Genomic DNA, 20,908 nt, shown 5'->3' on the forward strand with positions numbered 1-20,908 from the left:
ATGGAGACTTTGGGGTTCGACAATGAAGGGACCACTGTCCAGTGATCACCATGGCCAGCGAGGACCTGCTGCAGCCCGGGCACGTCGTCAAGGAGAGATGGAAGGTATGCCGTGGCACTACGTGGTGGATGAGTGATGTGATGGAGTCTTCGGGGTTCGACTACGGAAGAACCACAGTCGAACCCCAAAGGCTCCAACAGGTGTCAAACAATGCTGGGGTACGCCCTCACTTGTCCCGACTTTGCCCTGCCTTGCCTTGCTTGAAAGATGATAGATCCAGTACCACCACCTTTCCAGCTGTAGTCTATTTGTAGCGTGAAGCAGTTCCACGTTTTAGTGGAAACGTGAGGATGCCGGCGTACTTCGTAAAAGACCATCGTAGTCCTCAGGAGTTCCAACGCATCTGTAATTAACTTCATCTGCAATAAATCCTGTTATATAAGGAGTTGGTTACTGATGTCCATCAACGATATACATTTCTCATCAGATGGACTGCATTTTCTTTCATCAGAGGCCAAATTTAATCAACATAGCTATTACACTTTCCAGGTGGTGAAGAAGATAGGCGGCGGCGGCTTCGGCGAGATCTACGAGGGTTTGGACCTGGTGACGCAGGAGCAGGTGGCGCTCAAGGTGGAGTCCGCCCGCCAGCCGAAACAGGTGCTCAAGATGGAGGTGGCTGTACTGAAGAAGCTTCAAGGTCAGTTGGGGTGATGCTGAAGGTGTGGGGTTTGATAGTGGAAGAATGCTTTGTGGGTCGAAGAGCTAGTGTGGGGTTCGATAGTGGAAGAATGCTTTGTGGGTCGAAGAGCTAGTGTGGGGTTCGATAGTGGAAGAATGCTTTGTGGGTCGAAGAGCTAGTGTGGGGTTCGATAGTGGAAGAATGCTTTGTGGGTCGAAGAGCTAGTGTGGGGTTCGATAGTGGAAGAATGCTTTGTGGGTCGAAGAGCTAGTGTGGGGTTTGATAGTGGAAGAATGCTTTGTGGGTCGAAGAGCTAGTGTGGGGTTCGATAGTGGAAGAATGCTTTGTGGGTCGAAGAGCTAGTGTGGGGTTCGATAGTGGAAGAATGCTTTGTGGGTCGAAGAGCTAGTGTGGGGTTTGATAGTGGAAGAATGTTTTGTGGGTCGAAGAGCTACTGCCACACCTGTTTCTGTTATACTAGCTGGATTGAGCGCTGCTGTGTTCTGGTTTGAAGGGTGACATATTTATCCGAAGTGTTCAAGCTTAGTCCTCAGTGGTGGCGTCGCATCAGCCTCATTCTCATGTAATAATTTAATTTGATCTAAGGTTGATTATAGATGTCCATGGGCGGCAGTACCCACTTACCATCAGGTGGACTGCATGATCATTTGAAACTTCTATACGATAAGTAGATAAGAATGAGTGGTATTGTTGGAAGAATGTGTAGGTAGTACACATGCAGGGGCTAAGGGGGGATATTTATAAGGATAGCGGGGTCCTATACGGTTCAGTAGTTTGGTGGTATTGTTGAAAGCATTTGTGCAAGCGCGGTCCCAAGGCACGGATCACAGAGCTCATAACACTCAAACTCCAAAAACTGTCGACTCGCACTTGTTAATTTTTTTTCATGGGGAAGGCCAGCATGGATTCTACATTTCCGTGAGGGTAGCGGTGAGGATATGCCGAACTTTGCAATAAATACTAAAATATATATTAGAAAAAAGTGGTCTGATTTAACCAAATTTCCCCTGTTTGTCCTTAGGCAAGGAGCACGTGTGCCGTTTCATCGGCTGCGGTAGAAACGCCCGCTTCAACTACGTGGTGATGCAGCTTCAGGGCAAGAACCTCGCGGAGCTGCGGCGCGCCCAGCCTCGGGGCGCGTTCTCGCTCAGCACCACGCTCAGGTAGGTGGGGGAGAGGGGGGAGAGATAGAGAATGAGAGAGAAACAGCTATATAGAAACACAACACACACACCGTGGTTGAGATAGATATATAAACGAGCTTTTGCCCGCGGCTTCGGTCGCGTTACGAAGTAATATTTTCGTCCCCTATTTTATCCCCTTGGGGGTAGAATTGATCAAAATCCTTTCTTAGCGGATGCCTACGTCATAACATCTACCTGCATGCCAAATCTCAGCCCGATCCGTCCAGTGGTTTGGGCTTTGCGTTGATAGATCACTATGTCAGTCAGTCACCTTTGAGTTATATATATTCAGATAGCCACATATCAAACTGTTATGCACACAAACACGTTCAGTCAGACATGCAAAGAAGATAGATTAAGTAACGTACAGTACTTCGCAACGTACCGAGCAGCGCTTACATACACACACACACCTACTCATGCACTCCCACACAAACACACACACACACACAAACACACAAACACACACACACACACACACTCACACACACACACACATACACATTGACAAATTAATACGCAGATGCTCTTGCAAACATACGAATTTCTCACATTCAAATATTATGCTCATATAATTTGACAGATACACACTACTGATATTATATTTCTGTATTTATATAATTAACTCTATATTATTTTGTCTTTATTCCAGATTGGGTCTTTAAAAACTCTCAAAAAGATTTTAAATAAATAGATTCACTTGGCAATCATACTAAACAATCTAATTTAATGAAAAATATGAATCACATCGCATTACACAAGTAACATATTATATTAAACTATATTGTTTAGTACGATTGCCAAGTCAATCTATATTTTTAAAACAAAATCGTTTTAATATTGTAAATATTTTTCAGTTAATAAATGTGAATAGTAGTTAAATATTGATATAGTCTTTTAACATTTTGTTAAGTTAGTTAATTACGAAATAATTTAAGACAGAAGGTCCCATTAGTAGGGACTGAATAATTTTAACCGACTTGGTTTTACATGGTATGGTAACTTTTTTATGATGGAAGAATTAAATTGTTAGACTTGGTTTTTTTTCCAATTTATGTTTTTGATGACATGTTTCTTTATCTATACACTTAACCGTATATTTTGTCTTCATTTCAGATTGGGTCTTCAAATATTAAAAGCCATAGACTCGATACATTCTGTCGGATTTTTACATAGAGATATCAAACCTGTGAGTATATTAACATATTTATCATTAGTTTTTTTTTTTGTAAAATTGAAATGGCAAATGTTCATGCAATTTACTTGATGATAAGTGGCTATTGCCAAGTGCAATTAGGTTATTCATTTAGTGTGGTTTTCATTAATTAACAATTAATTTCATTGAATGATATGGAATGGATTGCAATTAATGTAGAACCCTTTGTGGTTTTACTCCAGCGTCACCACCGCCACCTATTTCCGTTTCATAACAGCAGTGTAGCGCTGCTTTATTCTGGTTTGAAGTGTGGTATGGGAGACATACTTTTTCGAGGCAACTTTGTCCTCGGGGTAGCGATGCATCTGTGGTCAAGCTCTGCTAGGAATTAGCTCCTCTGCTACTCCTATATTTTATAAAAACAATGTTGTTCATTTATTATTTGCAGAGCAACTTCAGCATCGGCCGCCACCCGTCCAACTGTCGGCGGGTGTACATGCTGGACTTCGGCCTGGCGCGCCAGTACACCACCAGCAACGGCCAGGTGCGACCGCCCCGCGCCGCTGCTGGGTTCCGCGGTGAGTGGGGGCAGTGGGACTGGGTTAGAAGGAGGGGCGACAACAGTCCAAGCCTGGCTGCCCTGGAAGACGGTAGGCACGGCCAGGGGCGAGGCGCGTTAACTACAATAGAAGGGGATGAGGGTAACTTCTGTACAGAGTGAAGGAAAAGGTTACTAATGTGGTGAGTTGGGGGTTAGGGGAAATAGTACGGGGTAATTACTTCTGCGGGTAGTGGATGATTTGCTGGGTACAGGTAGGAAGAACGGAGTAACTTCTGCGGTAAGTAGGAGGTGGCTGAATAGATAGGGAGGGCGACTCTTGCAGTGATTGAGAAACTTGGGACATTAATAAGATGATGGAACAGCTTTTGTGATGATTGGTGATTGAGGTAGGCGGGAATCGATATTCCTGTGGTGAGTGGGAGGTATACAGATGGAGAAGCAATGGCAATTTGTGTAGCAATGGTATACTGAGGAGACATATTTTGCGAGACTATTTTTCCAAAGATTGACAGTTCAAATTGACAAATTTCGATCTCTGGTAACCAAACATAAGATAGATTGATTATCAATATCGAGACAGGCTCTTGTAACTAACCTCATGTTCCCACCACAGGTACAGTCCGCTACGCGTCGATCAACGCGCACAAGAACAAGGAGATGGGCCGCCACGACGACCTCTGGTCGCTGTTCTACATGCTGGTCGAGTTCGTCAACGGCCAGCTGCCCTGGAGGAAGATCAAGGACAAGGAGCAGGTGGGGAGTAGGGGGTAGACGTACAGGGAGGGAGGGAAAGAAGGATAGAAATACCTATACAGAAAGACGCAGACTGACAGACACGGAGACAGAAAATTAAACACAGGAACAAACAGACACACACATGCGCACAGTTAAACATGCATCAGACTAAGTCTCAGAGAGAAAGAGGGAGAGACATATATAATACACACACACACAGGGACATAAGGACACACAAAGTGATAGACACTTAAACAAAACACAAAAATAAACAACCCTCTGTGGTTCTACTCCGGCGGCACCACCGCCACACAGTGTTAGGCGCTGATGTGTTCTGGTTTGAAGGGTGTGGTAAGGAAGACATATTTATCCAAGGCTTCCAGCATAGGGGTACCGGCGCATCTGTGGCCTATCTCCGGTAGGCATCCTAGCTGGGGTTGAATACAGATGTCCATGGGCGGCAGTAGCCGCTTATCATCGTGGACTGCATGCTCGTCTGCTACCTTTATCACAGAACATAATTTTAACCAAATTCCCTCAATTATCCCCAGGTCGGGCTAATGAAAGAGAAGTATGATCACCGTCTGCTCCTGAAGCACCTACCCTCGGAGCTGAGACAGTTCCTCGAGCACGTGCAACAGCTGGAGTACGCTGATACTCCGGACTACAGCATGCTGGCCTCGCTGCTGGAGAGATGCTGCAAGCGGCGCGGGATACGGGATACTGATCCGTACGACTGGGAGAAAGAGGTGAGATATCTTAAACTATTACTCTCGCTCAAAATCAACCCTAATTCAAAATTTAGTCGAGTACGGTATACCTTCGTCTTTGGGTCACAGAAACGCATGTAAGTAACAAATTTTAACTCATTCGGTGTAGTAGTTTCGTTGCAAAATGACTGTGACAATCGGACAGACAGCCGCACGAGTGAGCTTATAAGGGTTTCAGTTTTTTTCGTACGGAACCCAAGTACTAATATTTATTCGCCGTCAATGCGTGAAGGTTACACGAAAACACCCCGTGAGCTCACACTCTTAGGTTAGGTTAGGTATGGTGGGTTAGGGTAGGTGGTATAAGGATACTCCAGACTACAGCATGCTGGCGTCGCTGCTGGAGAGATACTGCAAACGGCGCGGGATACGGGATACTGATCCGTATGACTGAGAGAAAGAGGTGGGATATCTTGATATAGGCAACACAAATATTTGTGACTTATATCCCATGTGTCTTGGATTGGGTTGGATTAGGTTAGTTATTATTTTTAAAAGATTTCCCAAAGAAGAGGTTATTAAATATTGAAGTGCGCGCGAAACACAGCATACGGATTCCTAAAAAAGGCGCGAAAGAGTTGGAATATCTATTACTGTCTCACTACTGGACACTGCTGTAATTTTTTACTTTCCCCCAAATGTCACCCTCCAATTCAAAATTCGGTTGTCTACGAGCTATACAACTGATTAAATGTTGTTTCGTTTATTTGCCAAGTCATTTGTGGCCTTCTCTTACGTTATTGATCGTATGTAAGTTGGATTGACCGAACTAACATTACTTGACAATAAAACTAACAGCCGCTCCACCGTCCCTCGATTTACATACCTAAAGCGCGGGTGATGACTTCCCCATCAACTATAATTATATTTGTGCACTAGCTGACCCGGCAAATTTTGTACCGCCTCAAAATCTATTTATCAAATATATTTCATATAAAATATAGCCTATGTTACTCGTGGATAATGTAGCTCGCGAATGGTGAAAGAATTTTTAAAATCGGTCCAGTAGTTTTTGAGCTTATTCATTACAATCAAACAAACAAACAAAGTTTTGCTCTTTATAATATCCTTCTCATTCTGAGAGGAGACCCATGCCCAGCAGTGAGACAGTAATGGGTTGCTGATGATGATATTAGTATCGATAGATTAAAAGTGTGTTGTTTTCAGTCGGGACCAACAACACGGCCGAGGGTACCCCTGCAACCGGCGGCGGAGCTCGCCGCCTCGCCCGACGCACAACCGGACAGGGTGAGACACTTACCTTACTTATTTTATTGGACTACCGATATAATATGCAGTGTTTACAATCGAAAATTTATTAATTTATTTTTTATATTTATACCTAAGACTTGACGGGCTACCTGGTGGAAAGCAGTCACCGTCGCCTATGGACATTTGCAACGCCAGAGGAATTGCCAATTATCGCCGGCTTTGGAGGAGAGCTCTTTTTGCACTTCTTAAATTTGCTGTGTTAATTAATTAAGGAGTTACGCTTAAGTATTGACGGATAAGAAGGGGGCTGTAATAATGTATGTATGTGAAGTGATTATATAGGGGGGTAAGATGCACCGAGGGGTATATAGACGCGGTTGACAGCTGTAAGGAGGGGGTATGGGTATGGTTGTCGTAGTAAATGGAGTGTTGCCCTAACCACTGTGGTGAACTATGACCCCTCATAGAGGGTCTTAAAAGAGGGTTAATAAAGTCAAAATTAAAAGGTGTCTCCCAAATAATTAATGATCATAATAAATTACAAATGAACCATAATGACTAAGACCCCCTTTTTTGGGTTGTGATTTTATGGAGGGGGGATTGGTGGGGATACATTTTTAAGGCTATATGCCTTATAAAACATAACGTATCTTAGGTTATGTAATAGCAGTTTTTTAAAAATTAAACAAATGACATCATCCTCTAGACCCGGCGGCGGTTGGAGACCGAAGCGACGACAGCAGTGGCCACTGACACGCAGACCAACCCGCAGAAGGACAAGCCGGCGGAGAAGCGGCCCGCGCCCGCCTCGCCGCGCCACGCCGCGCACCACGTCAACGGATACGTGAGTAGCTGGGGGCGGGGGGTCAGGGGGACAGGGGGACACCGCCACGCCGCGCACGCGCACCACGTCAACGGATACGTGAGTAGCTGGGGGCGGGGGGTCAGGGGGACAGGGGGACACCGCCACGCCGCGCACGCGCACCACGTCAACGGATACGTGAGTAGCTGGGGGCGGGGGGTCAGGGGGACAGGGGGACACCGCCACGCCGCGCACGCGCACCACGTCAACGGATACGTGAGTAGCTGGGGGCGGGGGGTCAGGGGGACAGGGGGACACCGCCACGCCGCGCACGCGCACCACGTCAACGGATACGTGAGTAGCTGGGGGCGGGGGGTCAGGGGGACAGGGGGACACCGCCACGCCGCGCACGCGCACCACGTCAACGGATACGTGAGTAGCTGGGGGCGGGGGGTCAGGGGGACAGGGGGACACCGCCACGCCGCGCACGCGCACCACGTCAACGGATACGTGAGTAGCTGGGGGCGGGGGGTCAGGGGGACAGGGGGACACCGCCACGCCGCGCACGCGCACCACGTCAACGGATACGTGAGTAGCTGGGGGCGGGGGGTCAGGGGGACAGGGGGACACCGCCACGCCGCGCACGCGCACCACGTCAACGGATACGTGAGTAGCTGGGGGCGGGGGGTCAGGGGGACAGGGGGACACCGCCACGCCGCGCCACGCCGCGCACCACGTCAACGGATACGTGAGTAGCTGGGGGCGGGGGGTCAGGGGGACAGGGGGACACCGCCACGCCGCGCCACGCCGCGCACCACGTCAACGGATACGTGAGTAGCTGGGGGCGGGGGGTCAGGGGGACAGGGGGACACCGCCACGCCGCGCACGCGCACCACGTCAACGGATACGTGAGTAGCTGGGGGCGGGGGGTCAGGGGGACAGGGGGACACCGCCACGCCGCGCCACGCCGCGCACCACGTCAACGGATACGTGAGTAGCTGGGGGCGGGGGGTCAGGGGGACAGGGGGACACCGCCACGCCGCGCCACGCCGCGCACCACGTCAACGGATACGTGAGTAGCTGGGGGCGGGGGGTCAGGGGGACAGGGGGACACCGCCACGCCGCGCCACGCCGCGCACCACGTCAACGGATACGTGAGTAGCTGGGGGCGGGGGGTCAGGGGGACAGGGGGACACCGCCACGCCGCGCCACGCCGCGCACCACGTCAACGGATACGTGAGTAGCTGGGGGCGGGGGGTCAGGGGGACAGGGGGACACCGCCACGCCGCGCCACGCCGCGCACCACGTCAACGGATACGTGAGTAGCTGGGGGCGGGGGGTCAGGGGGACAGGGGGACACCGCCACGCCGCGCCACGCCGCGCACCACGTCAACGGATACGTGAGTAGCTGGGGGCGGGGGGTCAGGGGGACAGGGGGACACCGCCACGCCGCGCCACGCCGCGCACCACGTCAACGGATACGTGAGTAGCTGGGGGCGGGGGGTCAGGGGGACAGGGGGACACCGCCACGCCGCGCACCACGTCAACGGATACGTGAGTAGCTGGGGGCGGGGGGTCAGGGGGACAGGGGGACACCGCCACGCCGCGCCACGCCGCGCACCACGTCAACGGATACGTGAGTAGCTGGGGGCGGGGGGTCAGGGGGACAGGGGGACACCGCCACGCCGCGCCACGCCGCGCACCACGTCAACGGATACGTGAGTAGCTGGGGGCGGGGGGTCAGGGGGACAGGGGGACACCGCCACGCCGCGCCACGCCGCGCACCACGTCAACGGATACGTGAGTAGCTGGGGGCGGGGGGTCAGGGGGACAGGGGGACACCGCCACGCCGCGCCACGCCGCGCACCACGTCAACGGATACGTGAGTAGCTGGGGGCGGGGGGTCAGGGGGACAGGGGGACACCGCCACGCCGCGCCACGCCGCGCACCACGTCAACGGATACGTGAGTAGCTGGGGGCGGGGGGTCAGGGGGACAGGGGGACACCGCCACGCCGCGCACGCGCACCACGTCAACGGATACGTGAGTAGCTGGGGGCGGGGGGTCAGGGGGACACCGCCACGCCGCGCACGCGCACCACGTCAACGGATACGTGAGTAGCTGGGGGCGGGGGGTCAGGGGGTCAGGGGGACACCGCCACGCCGCGCACGCGCACCACGTCAACGGATACGTGAGTAGCTGGGGGCGGGGGGTCAGGGGGACAGGGGCACACAGGGGGACATTGGGAATCGGTGACCGAGGGGGAACTCGGTGAAAGATATTTAAATAGCGGAGGTGTTTGTAGGAAGACAGAGCTGGGGGTAGTCAAGGAGCCAGGGGTAGGGGGGACAGCTACGGGGACGCGCAAACTATAGTGACGGTTAACTGAAAAACTTTGGACAAGAGGACAGGGAGTTGAGGGGCGGAGGGACACGAGCATCGTAGAGATTCATATAAAAGGAACGAGGGCCAAAGTGGGGGGAGGGCACAAAACTTATGATATTCGGAAACTCTTGCACACAAAAAATCCGCACATACAATATGTTGTATTTATAATGCAAAGTGAAATACTTTTAAAATTGATTTTATTCTATTTCATCTTTATTTTTTTCTACCATAATAACAATATTACATTAAATTGAATGCGTCATCAGATATTGTGACGTAATATTACAGTAGAGACATACACAATATAAAAAGTAATAAAAAATATGTAATTTTAATCCTTGATTATTTATTTGTCAACAGTCAACAACAGACAAACCGACCATCGAGAAGGAAGTGGAAGTGAGGACTACACCGGCGCCCTCTCCGGACAGACACGCGAAAGTGAGTAATTACTGTTGATAATGATATATTTTATGTATGTTTTATAAAGAAGATAGTAGGTCGGGTAGATTGATTGATATTTCGCCCCTAAGGCGCTAAAAGGGATGGAAGTTTGAAACATCCGCCTATTTTGAGAAATATATTTATTTGACTTTCTAGTTAGGCTATTTTTTTGGTCTTCCCTTCAAAAAGGGGGACAAAAATGCAAAGTCAAACCTCACGGGGGTGAAGTGAAGAGTGCAATTATATTTTTATAAAAATTTAAAGGAAGCTGTAACTAAGTTTGTATTTCTCTTTTAGTTTAAAGATAATGAGACGTTGTTTTGTTTCTAAGTATTTGGGAAAAACAACCCCTAAGGGGTTATAATAGTTCAAGGTTCATTTTGAAATATATACAGGGCGAATAGATAACATCTTTCCTTTGGAAAGTCTGTTTTGCCCTTTAAATCAAGGGTAAAGTTGTGGTAACGAAGACATATTTTTCCGAGGCGTTCCAGCTTAGTCTTCAGGGGTAGCGGCGCATCTGTGGCCGACCTTAGGGATATCTAATCCTATCTTGGGTTGATTACAGACGTCCATACGCTGCAGTAGCCACTTGTCATTGGATTTAGCTGGTGGGCTGCATGATCATCTGCTACTCCTACAGTACAAAAAATACCATTTTTTTTCTTTTTTTTATAAAAATACAAGATGACCCGGCGAACTTTGTTCCGCCTTAGAAGCAATAGATAAGTATCCTATGTTCGTTTCCTGGTTCTAAGCTACCTCTCCACCAATTTTCAGCCAAATAGTTTCAGCCGTTCTTGAGTTATAAATAGTGTAACTAACACGACTTTCTTTTTTATATATATAAATAATATATGTTATTATTCGGTACCCCCGTCACACATTTTTCAGGAGACAAGCAATATATCTTCAGTGGTGAGCACGAACCGCGCAGACCGGCAGAGCATGCCGCCGTCCAAACGAGCGCCGATGCCAGGCGGTGAGTACAATGGGTTTTGGCGGGTTTCGATTTTCAAAATGTATTTTTATTTTTTATTTTTGGTAGTGTCTTATTAATAATAATAGGGGAAATGGGTCGCTCCACCGTTCTTTTCTCATAAAAATGTGGGAAATTTTCAAGAATACCACAATATTACAATATAATATACCCATAATATAATATACAAAATAAATATATTTCATACTTCAAATTACTTGAAAACTGAAGTTTTACTAACCGTCACTCGAAAACGATAAGTTTAATGATCTTCAAAACTTTAAATAAAAAAATTGACTTGGCAATCGTACTAAACAATCTAATTTAATTGAATACATACTTGTGAGTTGCATTGTTTTTTTTATAATATATCTCTATCCCTTCTTTTCCCTTTTTACTCCCATCTCTGGATAAATTATGAAAGGTGATAACTAAAACATGATCACTATAATCAATCAGCATTTATCTTAGTGAGGCTCTATTTTAATGTATTGTTGCCCACAGCTGGGCCCACGTTCGCTCGGCTCCGCGTGGTGACGGCTCCACCAGCCTGTGTCCAGGAGCTGGCCCAGGCTTCCCCATCTACCACCGGTAAGTATAGTATTTTGGCAAAGGGAGATCTCCCGCCGGGCTAGGTGATCATGCCCGGGGAGCGGCCGTGCTCCGACAGTCTCAGTTCGGAGCTGGTATGTATGCAAGATGTTTAGAAAACTCCGATAGCGTGATTCAGCAGCGCCATCTCTTGACGAGTAGCGGGAAGTCGCTACAGTATTATCTGGAGGCACGGTAGTGCCTCCGCCAAGTCGAGCCAAAAAGAAAGCGGCACGGCCGTACCATACTTTTCTCAAAGCAATTAAGGCCATTTTTGATGTACTTTTTTTATAATACTAAGTGATAGATTAAGCATATTATTATATACCTTTCTACAAAATAATACTTCGACAGATGTATTTATTTATTTATTTAATTTTTGAAACACCTTATACTAAGGGTAACAAGGGAGACTTAAGGCCTAATGGCATTCTCTGCAGTCAATCCTCGGCGATGGTGACTATATGCTACATTTAAACGAAAATAAAATAAACTGAAACATATTCCACTTACAAATATTATAGATAGCAAATGTGTCTCTTTTGTAAATTAAATGTTTGTTGGGTATCTATGAAGTTACACGTCGATTGTCGCGTTTCGAATAACAAAATATAATGTATTTTTAAAAATTGCACGTGCCGATGTAACATATATTTTTTTTATTTTATTTTCCTTGGTTTAGTGAACATTTGCTCAGTAAAGTACTACGTAAAAAATATTAATGACCTTGAAGAAGTATAACTTCTTACGGACGTACACCAGTATTAGACCAGTGCCGAAGCCTTTAAAAATGGTAAAAAATGAAAAAAAAATTACAATAGAATGAAACCCATTGGAAAAGGAGGGGAATATGATCAAAATGAAAGGAAAAATAAATTACGGTCGATCCGAGTTCGGGAAGTGGGAGGGGGTGAGTTTTTAAGGGTAAAAATGGTTTATCTTGATTTCCGGCTAATCTACACGTCCTATGCGAAAAAGTTAAATGGCAAAGTTGTAGGTAATAAAAAGATCTACAACTTTTGTATTTGCAATTTTTTCACATAACCTCAAAATTTGGGTGAAAAATTCAAAAAACCAAGTCTTTGGTTTTTTATTTATATCTTTTTCAAAAAAAATCTTTTTTATACGAAAAATGGTGAAAACTTACCTTATTATGTCCCAAACACACTGTAATTTATTTGATTAAAAATATTATTTTTTTCGCCTTATTTTCACTTAATATCAAAAAAGCATCCTAATTTTCAATCGAAAATTCTGACGTCAAAATATCAGCTTTTTTCAGAAAGTTTGGGGGCTTTTTGTTCGTTGAAATATCTACTTTCTGATGGTGTAAAAAAAATATACATTACTATAGGAAATGTTCTCAGAAAATGCAAAAAATTGAAAAAATTAAATTCCAAATTCGAAAAAAATTTTTATATCATTATGTACAATTTTGAGGTATTTATTAAAATTTACTCTTTAATTACTCAAAAAACGTAAGATTTCATATTTTATTGATAAATGAAAAAGTTGCAAATTAAAATATACTTCAATAATTAACAAACAAATAAGTTAATAAAGTTAATATTTAATAAGACATCTACAATATTTTGAAAAAGTTGTAGAATCTTATTTAAATAATATTTGTAGATGTCTATTTACTGCTGTTTTAAGATAATTTATATACCTGAGTGACCTTCGGTAAATTTTAGCCCATTGTACGAGTAAGTTATTTCATAGAGAAGAGGGGACGGACCTAGGAGGGTCTGGGCCTTACTACATACCTGCTATTTCGTAGCAGCTGTAAAAACCGTTAGCCAGTATTCGAGATACAGAGCAGTGTACAACATCGTTTTTAAAAATACACGTGCAGGCTCAGTTACTCTAAGTGAATTGTGAGAAATTTACTTTATTCAAAAAATCGTTTGGAATCTACATAGCAAGGTAAATACAATCTGTATTTTAATCTATATTAATCAACTTTAAAATAAAAATAATAATATTTTCTTTCATAAATAGTATGTTTAACATAACATAACCTAAAAAAATAAAATTGAATGATATTTTAGTACAAGAATAAAAAATAGTAATTTCGTTTATTTTATACAAACAAATTTAGTTATACTCATGATAAAACTTTGAAGGCATTATTAATTTAACTTTGTCTTTTCAGATTATCAGTATGGATGGATCTGTTTGTATAATCTGCAATAAGTCAGATGACAAGCAAGTGTATGAAATAAAAAAATCAGCTTTGAATCGTTTAGTGGAGTCTAGCAAGAAGAGAATCGACAATAAATACAATTGGATTTTTTTCAATTTTTTGCATTTTCTGAGAACATTTCCTATAGTAATGTATATTTTTTTTACACAATCAGAAAGTAGATATTTCAACGAACAAAAAGCCCCCAAACTTTTTGAAAAAAGCTGATATTTTGACGTCAGAATTTTCGATTGAAAATTAGGATGCTTTTTTGATATTAAGTGAAAATAAGGCGAAAAAATAAATATTTTTAATCAAATAAATTACAGTGTATTTGGGACATAATAAGGTAAGTTTTCACCAAATTTCGTAAAAAAAAAATTTTTTTTGAATAAGATATAAATAAAAAACCAAAAACTTGTTTTTTTGAATTTTTCACCCAAATTTTGAGGTTATGTGAAAAAATTGCAAATACAAAAGTTGTAGATCTTTTTATTACCTACAATTTTGCCATTGAACTTTTTCGCATAGGACGTGTAGTTTAGCCGGAAATCAAGATAAACCATTTTTTACCCTTAAAAACTCACCCCCGCCCACTTCCCGAACTCGGATCGACCGTAATTTATTTTTCCTTTCATTTTGATCATATTTCCCTCCTTTTCCAATGGGTTTCATTCTATTGTAATTTTTTTTTGTTTCAAAAATTATCGACTCTGGTCTATATGCACATTTTTGTGTATTATTCAACTTTAAATATTTTATATTACGCATAGATAAAATCTAAAACACACATAAACTCACACACGCATTCAGACATATACACAACTACATGCACACATGTATACACACGCTCACACATCCATACACATGCACATTCTGTGTATAGTCCGCGCCAAACTGCTAGTCCGCTCTGAAGTTGTTGCGCGCAGGTTTAGTTATCATATACTCCGTAATGTGAGTGCCCGCGCTGTCGTAGTCCCGGTAATATCTACAATTAGCTATTGCAATGCGACACGTTTCTATATTCAGAGCGGACTAGAAGTTTGGCGCGAACTATACCTACACATTGTTTTACACTTTTTTTGTTATTACATTTTTAATTTTGTATTCATATTTTTTTCGTTTCAGGTGACGCCGTCAGCCCAAGAATAGTAGCTGATGTAGATAGCGTACACTCGGACACGCATTTTAAGAGAGGTGAGTTTTACCAACTGTCAATAGATGTCGCTTTTGTATGTTTGTCTTTGAACCGCTTCAAACCGGATCGCTACCAGTTCGAAGTGGTTTGAAGTGGATTCTAATAATGTTTTGAAATATTCTATGGGTCTGGGTGTTTACGTGTTTGTACGTTTGTTTGTGGTACTCAAAATAGCAGTTTTAGTATTAAAAGTGTATTTTATAAATTCTATGACGACACACGAAGTGGAGTGGTGACAATACCAATGAGGCGCAAAAGGTTCCTGGTTCGATCCTCGGTCAGGTAGTTATCTAAATGGTGAATTTAATTTCTGTTCTGAGTGTGGGTGTTTTGTGTCGTCTGCTTGTGTGTGTTCAATGGTACCCACGACACACCATATTGGATTTAAAGTGACGGTACCATGGATACATACAAAGACGAATACAGACACCCAAACCCATGGTAGATATCCGATATTCATCATTCAGATGTCTGTCTGGCCGGGGATCGAACCCGGAAGCACTTGCGTATCAGACCGTCAATTATAAATAATTAATAAAATACAAAAAATACACTACATCAAAATTTGTATACTTGTGAAGTGGCGCATGCAGTGCTGGCGCCTCTAGCGGTGGAAATTGGCAACTTACACCATACATACAATATACATACATACATACAACAATAAGTACTGCCTAATCAGAAATGGTTGTGTTTTGTAAAAAAAATTCGCGTTGATTTATAAAAAAAAGGTAGAATGTTTAACACATTATGTGTTACAGTTCGAAGACGAAGTAATTTAATAGACCCCTAATTTTACTTATTATAAGTCTATTTAAATACTTTGTCTATGGTCATGGATAAAGGACCCCTAATTCTTAAAATTGTATCAAAAACCGACCCAGCGTTTAATATATGACATATGAATATATTTTTTTCAAACTATATTGATATTATTGTTACAAAATATTAGAGGTATGAACTACCTTATGAGAACTTTAACATTATAAGAACTAGATTAAAAAACAAATAAGAATATTTGCAGTATTTTTTTAAAACTGTGTGATGTGATATACATATCCTTAAGACGCAAATCAGCCAACTCCACTTTTTATCAAAATATTTTTTTTTATTTATTTTGATAGTAAATGGCGTTGAACGAAATCAAAATAAATAAAACAAAACATGTTGACAAAAAGTGAAGTTGGCTGATTTGCGAATTAAAGTATCGATATGTATATAATATATGTCCCACAGCTGGGCACGGGTCTCTCCCAGTATCTAGGGGGAGCCTGGACCACACTCCCCCACGGAGCACCAGTGCGGGTTTGTGGATTTCATCTTTTACACGCCAAAGATAGATAAAAGATAGACGCTATTTTGATGTAGTTTTCTTATGTTTTGTACTCATGTCATCACTATTTATATACAATACTGTCGTTACGAAGTTATGCTTCTTTAGGCGTGTTATAGATAAGAAAGTATGTGTGAAACGTTTTTGTAACGGAAACGGTTACGGTGTAACGTTACGGTTTGGTGATATGTTTTTTTTGTTTATAATTTTCGACAAAATATTTTATTATTAAAGATTATTTTATATGTTACGATACGAATACCATACGACTACGACTACGATACGACACGATACTATATTATACAATATGAATACAATACGGCTATGAAAAGTTACTATATTATAGTCTCCGCCAAACTGCTAGTCCGCTCTGAAGTCGTTGCGAGCAGGTGTAGTCATACAATTTGCTATGGCGACGCGATTCATTTCTATATTCAGAGCAGACTAGCAGTTTTACGCGGACTATACCAATGTACACTATACGATATTATACAATATGAAAACGATACGGCTTCGAAAATATATGATACTACTAATATACTTATCAGTTTGTAATATTTTTTGTGTTGTAATAGTTTCACTTCTTGCGCGTAAATATTGATACACGCACTCTTCTTTTATTAATTACGCCAAAGAAGTATAACTTCTCACATGTGTACATAAGTACACACATGCTGTATTGTAACAGCCTTACATATATTTTTTAATTACTTATACAGGATGATTTTTTTAAATAAGTCTTCAATGCCAAATCCGAAACTATAAGGATTAGCGAAATATGCTGAAAGGAGGTACGACGCCGATTTTGATATAATCAATGACTGCATCATAACTTTTATGTCAATATCTTTTTCTCTAGACGGGAATCGAATCTGTTAATAAAAAAAATACACAACCTTTATTACTTCACTATCTGATAGTGTTGCTGATAAGGATCAAATTCTGGGAAGTAATGATAAATGACAAAGTAAAGGAAAAATCTCATTTTGAAGAAAATAGATATTATATGTATATAACAATAACTTATTTCAATTACGTTTCGGATTTGGCCCTGAAGGCCCATTTGAAATAATCACCTTGTATATAAAAGAAAAGATACTTACCGAAAGAAGTATAACTTCAGACATGTGTACATAATTACACACATGCTTATAATTATATTATTTGAAACAATTCAAGATAGTTGCTATGTGTGCGTGTAGGTTCGCTCAACGCTTCGTAGAGGTCGCCTGTGCTGTGTGTGCCAAAATGCCATTTCCTATTTCGCTCCTTACATTCGTGTTATTTTATCTGTGTATCCTTTTTCACCTATGTCTCTTTCGTATAGACCTATTAAATTAAATGAATAGAAAGACGGTTAGAACTTTGACAGAGTTTGCCTACGTATTAGCACACATTTTAAATATACAGGAATTTCTATTTCTTTCTTGTTTTATTATTTATTTGCGACTGCAAACGAGAAAGATTATTTATTCGTCGCGTATATATTTTTTGTAAGGTAATATTGCCATACGTATTAAAAATCCATTTAATCCATTAGTGTTGGCTAGACCCCTTTTTGCCTTTGTGAGACTCTTGGCCACACAAAACACACATCTCTTCTCGTCTCGTCTTTCTCGGTGTTAAAGCCCTGCTAAAATGAGATACCCCATTGTAAACTCTCCTTCTTATCGTACCCGAGTTTTTTTTTCGCTCACATAGACCCCTTGCAAATTTTTGACCCCTAGGGGTCAACATAGTTACTTTGGGTATCAATAAATGAGAAGCTACGTGGTTATATAATATAGTGAAAATTGACTTTATTTTTAATTTTTCCATATTTAGTCAGGCATACTTGTAATATTTGCGTCCGGATATTCCTAGATTTTATGCCCCTAGGGGGCGACCCTTGGGGTTACATTTCTGTCAAAATCTTGAAAAATCTTGACGCTCACAATATTTTTGCTTTTTATGCTAGCTTTTGCTCGCAGCTTCGCTCGCATATCAAAAACGCTAGAAATATTATTAAACCGTCAAATATATAAATAAGAATAGAAAAATCCTTCAAACATACATAAATATATTAGTCCGCTGCTCTGCACGCGCCACTGCATTTACACAAAAAAAACTAAATAAAATATACGAGAATACTAGAAACTCCTTCAAAATGGAAGTTACGTTATATATATATAACATTGGTTTCATTTCATCAAAATGTTGACATTGTACACAATTTATAATGCCATTAGTAAGCTACTGTTTTTATCTACAGGCGATGTCAGAAAAAAACATATTTTTCTTATTTATTTTATTGAAATAATTTATGTTGATTGACTGATGGGTATAGGAGGGAGGAGAGGGGAGCTAGGGAAATAAGGAGGACCTCCCCACCCCGCCCCTCTCTCCATTAATCTTTATGTACTTTCTATGAAAGCTAGTAATAATGCCTTATAATTATGTATGAATTAAGTAAAGTCCGCGTCAAACTGCTAGTCCGCTCTGAATATAGAAACGAGTCGCGTCGCAACAGTAAATTGTAGATATTAGCGGGACGAAGGCAGCGCCCCCACCTCCGGCACCCTCCGCTGCCCGCTCTCGCCTACGGGTACATAGCTGCGTTAGTGTGCCCTTACGTTGCTACGGAGTATATGCTTGTAGTTGTGTTCGACCGCATTGGCTCTCTGGCTGCTTCACAACAACTTCAGACTAGAAGTTTGGCGCGGACTATAGGTACGTACATATTAGGCATTATTCGTGCATGCAGCCGGAGTACATCGATTGATTAGACGTTAGCACGTCAAATAAAAAATATATTATTATGTAACGGGTACTCACGATATTCGTTTTTTATATTGCCGATATTTCGACCCAGTTGCATGGATCGTGGTCACGGCGAAACTCCACCATACATAATAATATGTCTCAATTCCGAGATAATTTTAGTCTAAAATCATATAAATAAAAAATAAATGAAAATTTGGTTGTACGGAATCCTCCGTTTGTTTTCCACTCGCACTTGGCCAATTATTATTATTTTTTTGAATTTTGTATGTTTATCACTAGGTGCTAGGAGAGCGGCGCGCGCTAGGGCAGACCAGAGTTACACTCAGTTTGCGGTGATGGACGATGAGAACGTATCCGCCCTTCAACAGGTACGTAAATGATCGCAGAGGTACAAGCCTCTGTGGTTCGACCTTCTTTTCTTTATTTTTTTATAATATAGGAGTAGCAGACGAGCATGCAGTAGGATTAGATATTCCTACCTGAGGTCGACCACAGATGCGCCGCTACCCCTGAGGACTAAGCTGGTCCTCAATGGGAACCGGTGCGTCTATGACCGAACTTACGTGAGGCTGGTCTTGTATGGGATTAATGGGAGTTGCCACTTACAATCATATGGACTACATGCTCATCTGCTACTCCTGTTTTCAAAAATATACGTAGTATATCTTAAAGACCGATCGTTCGGTAGAAAAATATGTTTCGAAGTTCCACTGCCCGGTCAAAACCGGTTATTATCAAGGACCATTCACCCGGTTAACGAGTTATCATCATCATCATCAACACATCACTGTCCCACTGCTGGGTACGGGTCTCCTCTCAGAATGAGAAGGATTAGGTCATAGTCCACCGCGCTGGACAAGTGTGTATTGGTAGATTCATACCTTTGAAAACTTTTTGCAGGTGACAAAGGGTGGTGCCCTTACACTAGTGTCGTTGTGGAAGTCACAGTTCGACGACTCCGAGGAGACCACGGACAATGAATGGAAACAGGAACAGTTGCAAGTGAGTTTTAGTAGGTTTTAGATCTACTGTAGTAGAAGCAGTAATAGTAGGAAAAGTTGTAGGTACATGAGTATAAGGGTATTCCAAATTTCTTTTTGTGCGCATTCCGTGGAGGAACTGTCTGACGCACAAAGGGTTCCGGGTTCGATTCCTGGCGTCTGAATGATGAATTTGTATATCCGTTCTGGGTGCTTATATATTCTTGGCACCCACGACAGGGAATTCTAGTAGGGGGTTGTGTGTGTAGAAAGCTTTATTTCTTTATTAAATATATTAATATTAAATTGGGATTATGGATCAAAAAGCATCGCATACAGACACTAAACGTGTCAGACACGGACCGTGTCAGACAAAAACATACTTTTCTATATAATATTTTGACAGACACAGCCCGTGTCTGCGCTGTTACGGTAAATATAAAAACGTCAATACACATTGTGTAAGAGAATACTTTTTGTCTGACACGGCACGTGACTGACACGCTCTGTGTCTGAAGTTATCAATGAACCCGTAATCTCTATTTTTACTCGACAGCGGAGGGTAATGTTGTTCGAGCGTATGTATGTATGTGTCATTCTGTGTCACGCTGCAGCACAAACGGCTTGACGGATTAACATGTGAGGTGTCGTTAGATTCGCATAAATTGTGGGATTGACATCGACTGTTTAAGCAGTCCGTTTTTTTTTATAATAAGTCTCTAATTAAAAATACCTTACCTCCGGTTACTCCTTTATTTTTAATTTTTCGAACTATTTTTTTTGTTTGTTGTTTTTTTATTATTTTTCTTTCTTTGCTTCCTTTATTTAATCTTTCTTATTTGCTCTGCATGTCTCATTTTGTCTCCTTTTCATTTCCTACCGTACCATTTCTGTATACTAACATTTACGCCCGTATTAATAAAA

General features: G+C 42.4%; 1 protein-coding gene and 1 long non-coding RNA gene across 2 annotated transcripts in view; both read left to right on the forward strand.

Annotated features, from left to right (window-relative positions):
- Positions 1-20,908, forward strand: part of Asator (tau-tubulin kinase asator) — a 55,047-nt gene that overhangs the window by 19,987 nt on the left and 14,152 nt on the right. Inside the window, exons 7-20 of the mRNA XM_073092371.1 lie at positions 550-700; positions 1,725-1,866; positions 3,004-3,076; positions 3,492-3,621; positions 4,219-4,358; positions 4,892-5,089; positions 6,278-6,358; positions 7,029-7,166; positions 9,872-9,952; positions 10,850-10,937; positions 11,439-11,525; positions 14,839-14,907; positions 19,284-19,372; positions 19,905-20,006. Coding sequence (XP_072948472.1) covers positions 550-700; positions 1,725-1,866; positions 3,004-3,076; positions 3,492-3,621; positions 4,219-4,358; positions 4,892-5,089; positions 6,278-6,358; positions 7,029-7,166; positions 9,872-9,952; positions 10,850-10,937; positions 11,439-11,525; positions 14,839-14,907; positions 19,284-19,372; positions 19,905-20,006 — 1,569 coding nt within the window. The remainder of the gene's footprint in view (positions 1-549; positions 701-1,724; positions 1,867-3,003; positions 3,077-3,491; positions 3,622-4,218; positions 4,359-4,891; positions 5,090-6,277; positions 6,359-7,028; positions 7,167-9,871; positions 9,953-10,849; positions 10,938-11,438; positions 11,526-14,838; positions 14,908-19,283; positions 19,373-19,904; positions 20,007-20,908) is intronic.
- Positions 13,253-13,827, forward strand: LOC140756922 (uncharacterized). Its single transcript, XR_012103916.1, has 2 exons — positions 13,253-13,451; positions 13,681-13,827. It is a non-coding gene; the product is annotated as an uncharacterized LOC140756922 (long non-coding RNA).

This window comes from Epargyreus clarus, unplaced genomic scaffold, assembly GCF_041222505.1.
Source record: "Epargyreus clarus isolate Ecla_fem2 unplaced genomic scaffold, WU_Ecla_fem_2.2 ptg000036l, whole genome shotgun sequence".
In the NCBI taxonomy this organism is placed as follows: Eukaryota; Metazoa; Arthropoda; class Insecta; order Lepidoptera; family Hesperiidae; genus Epargyreus; species Epargyreus clarus.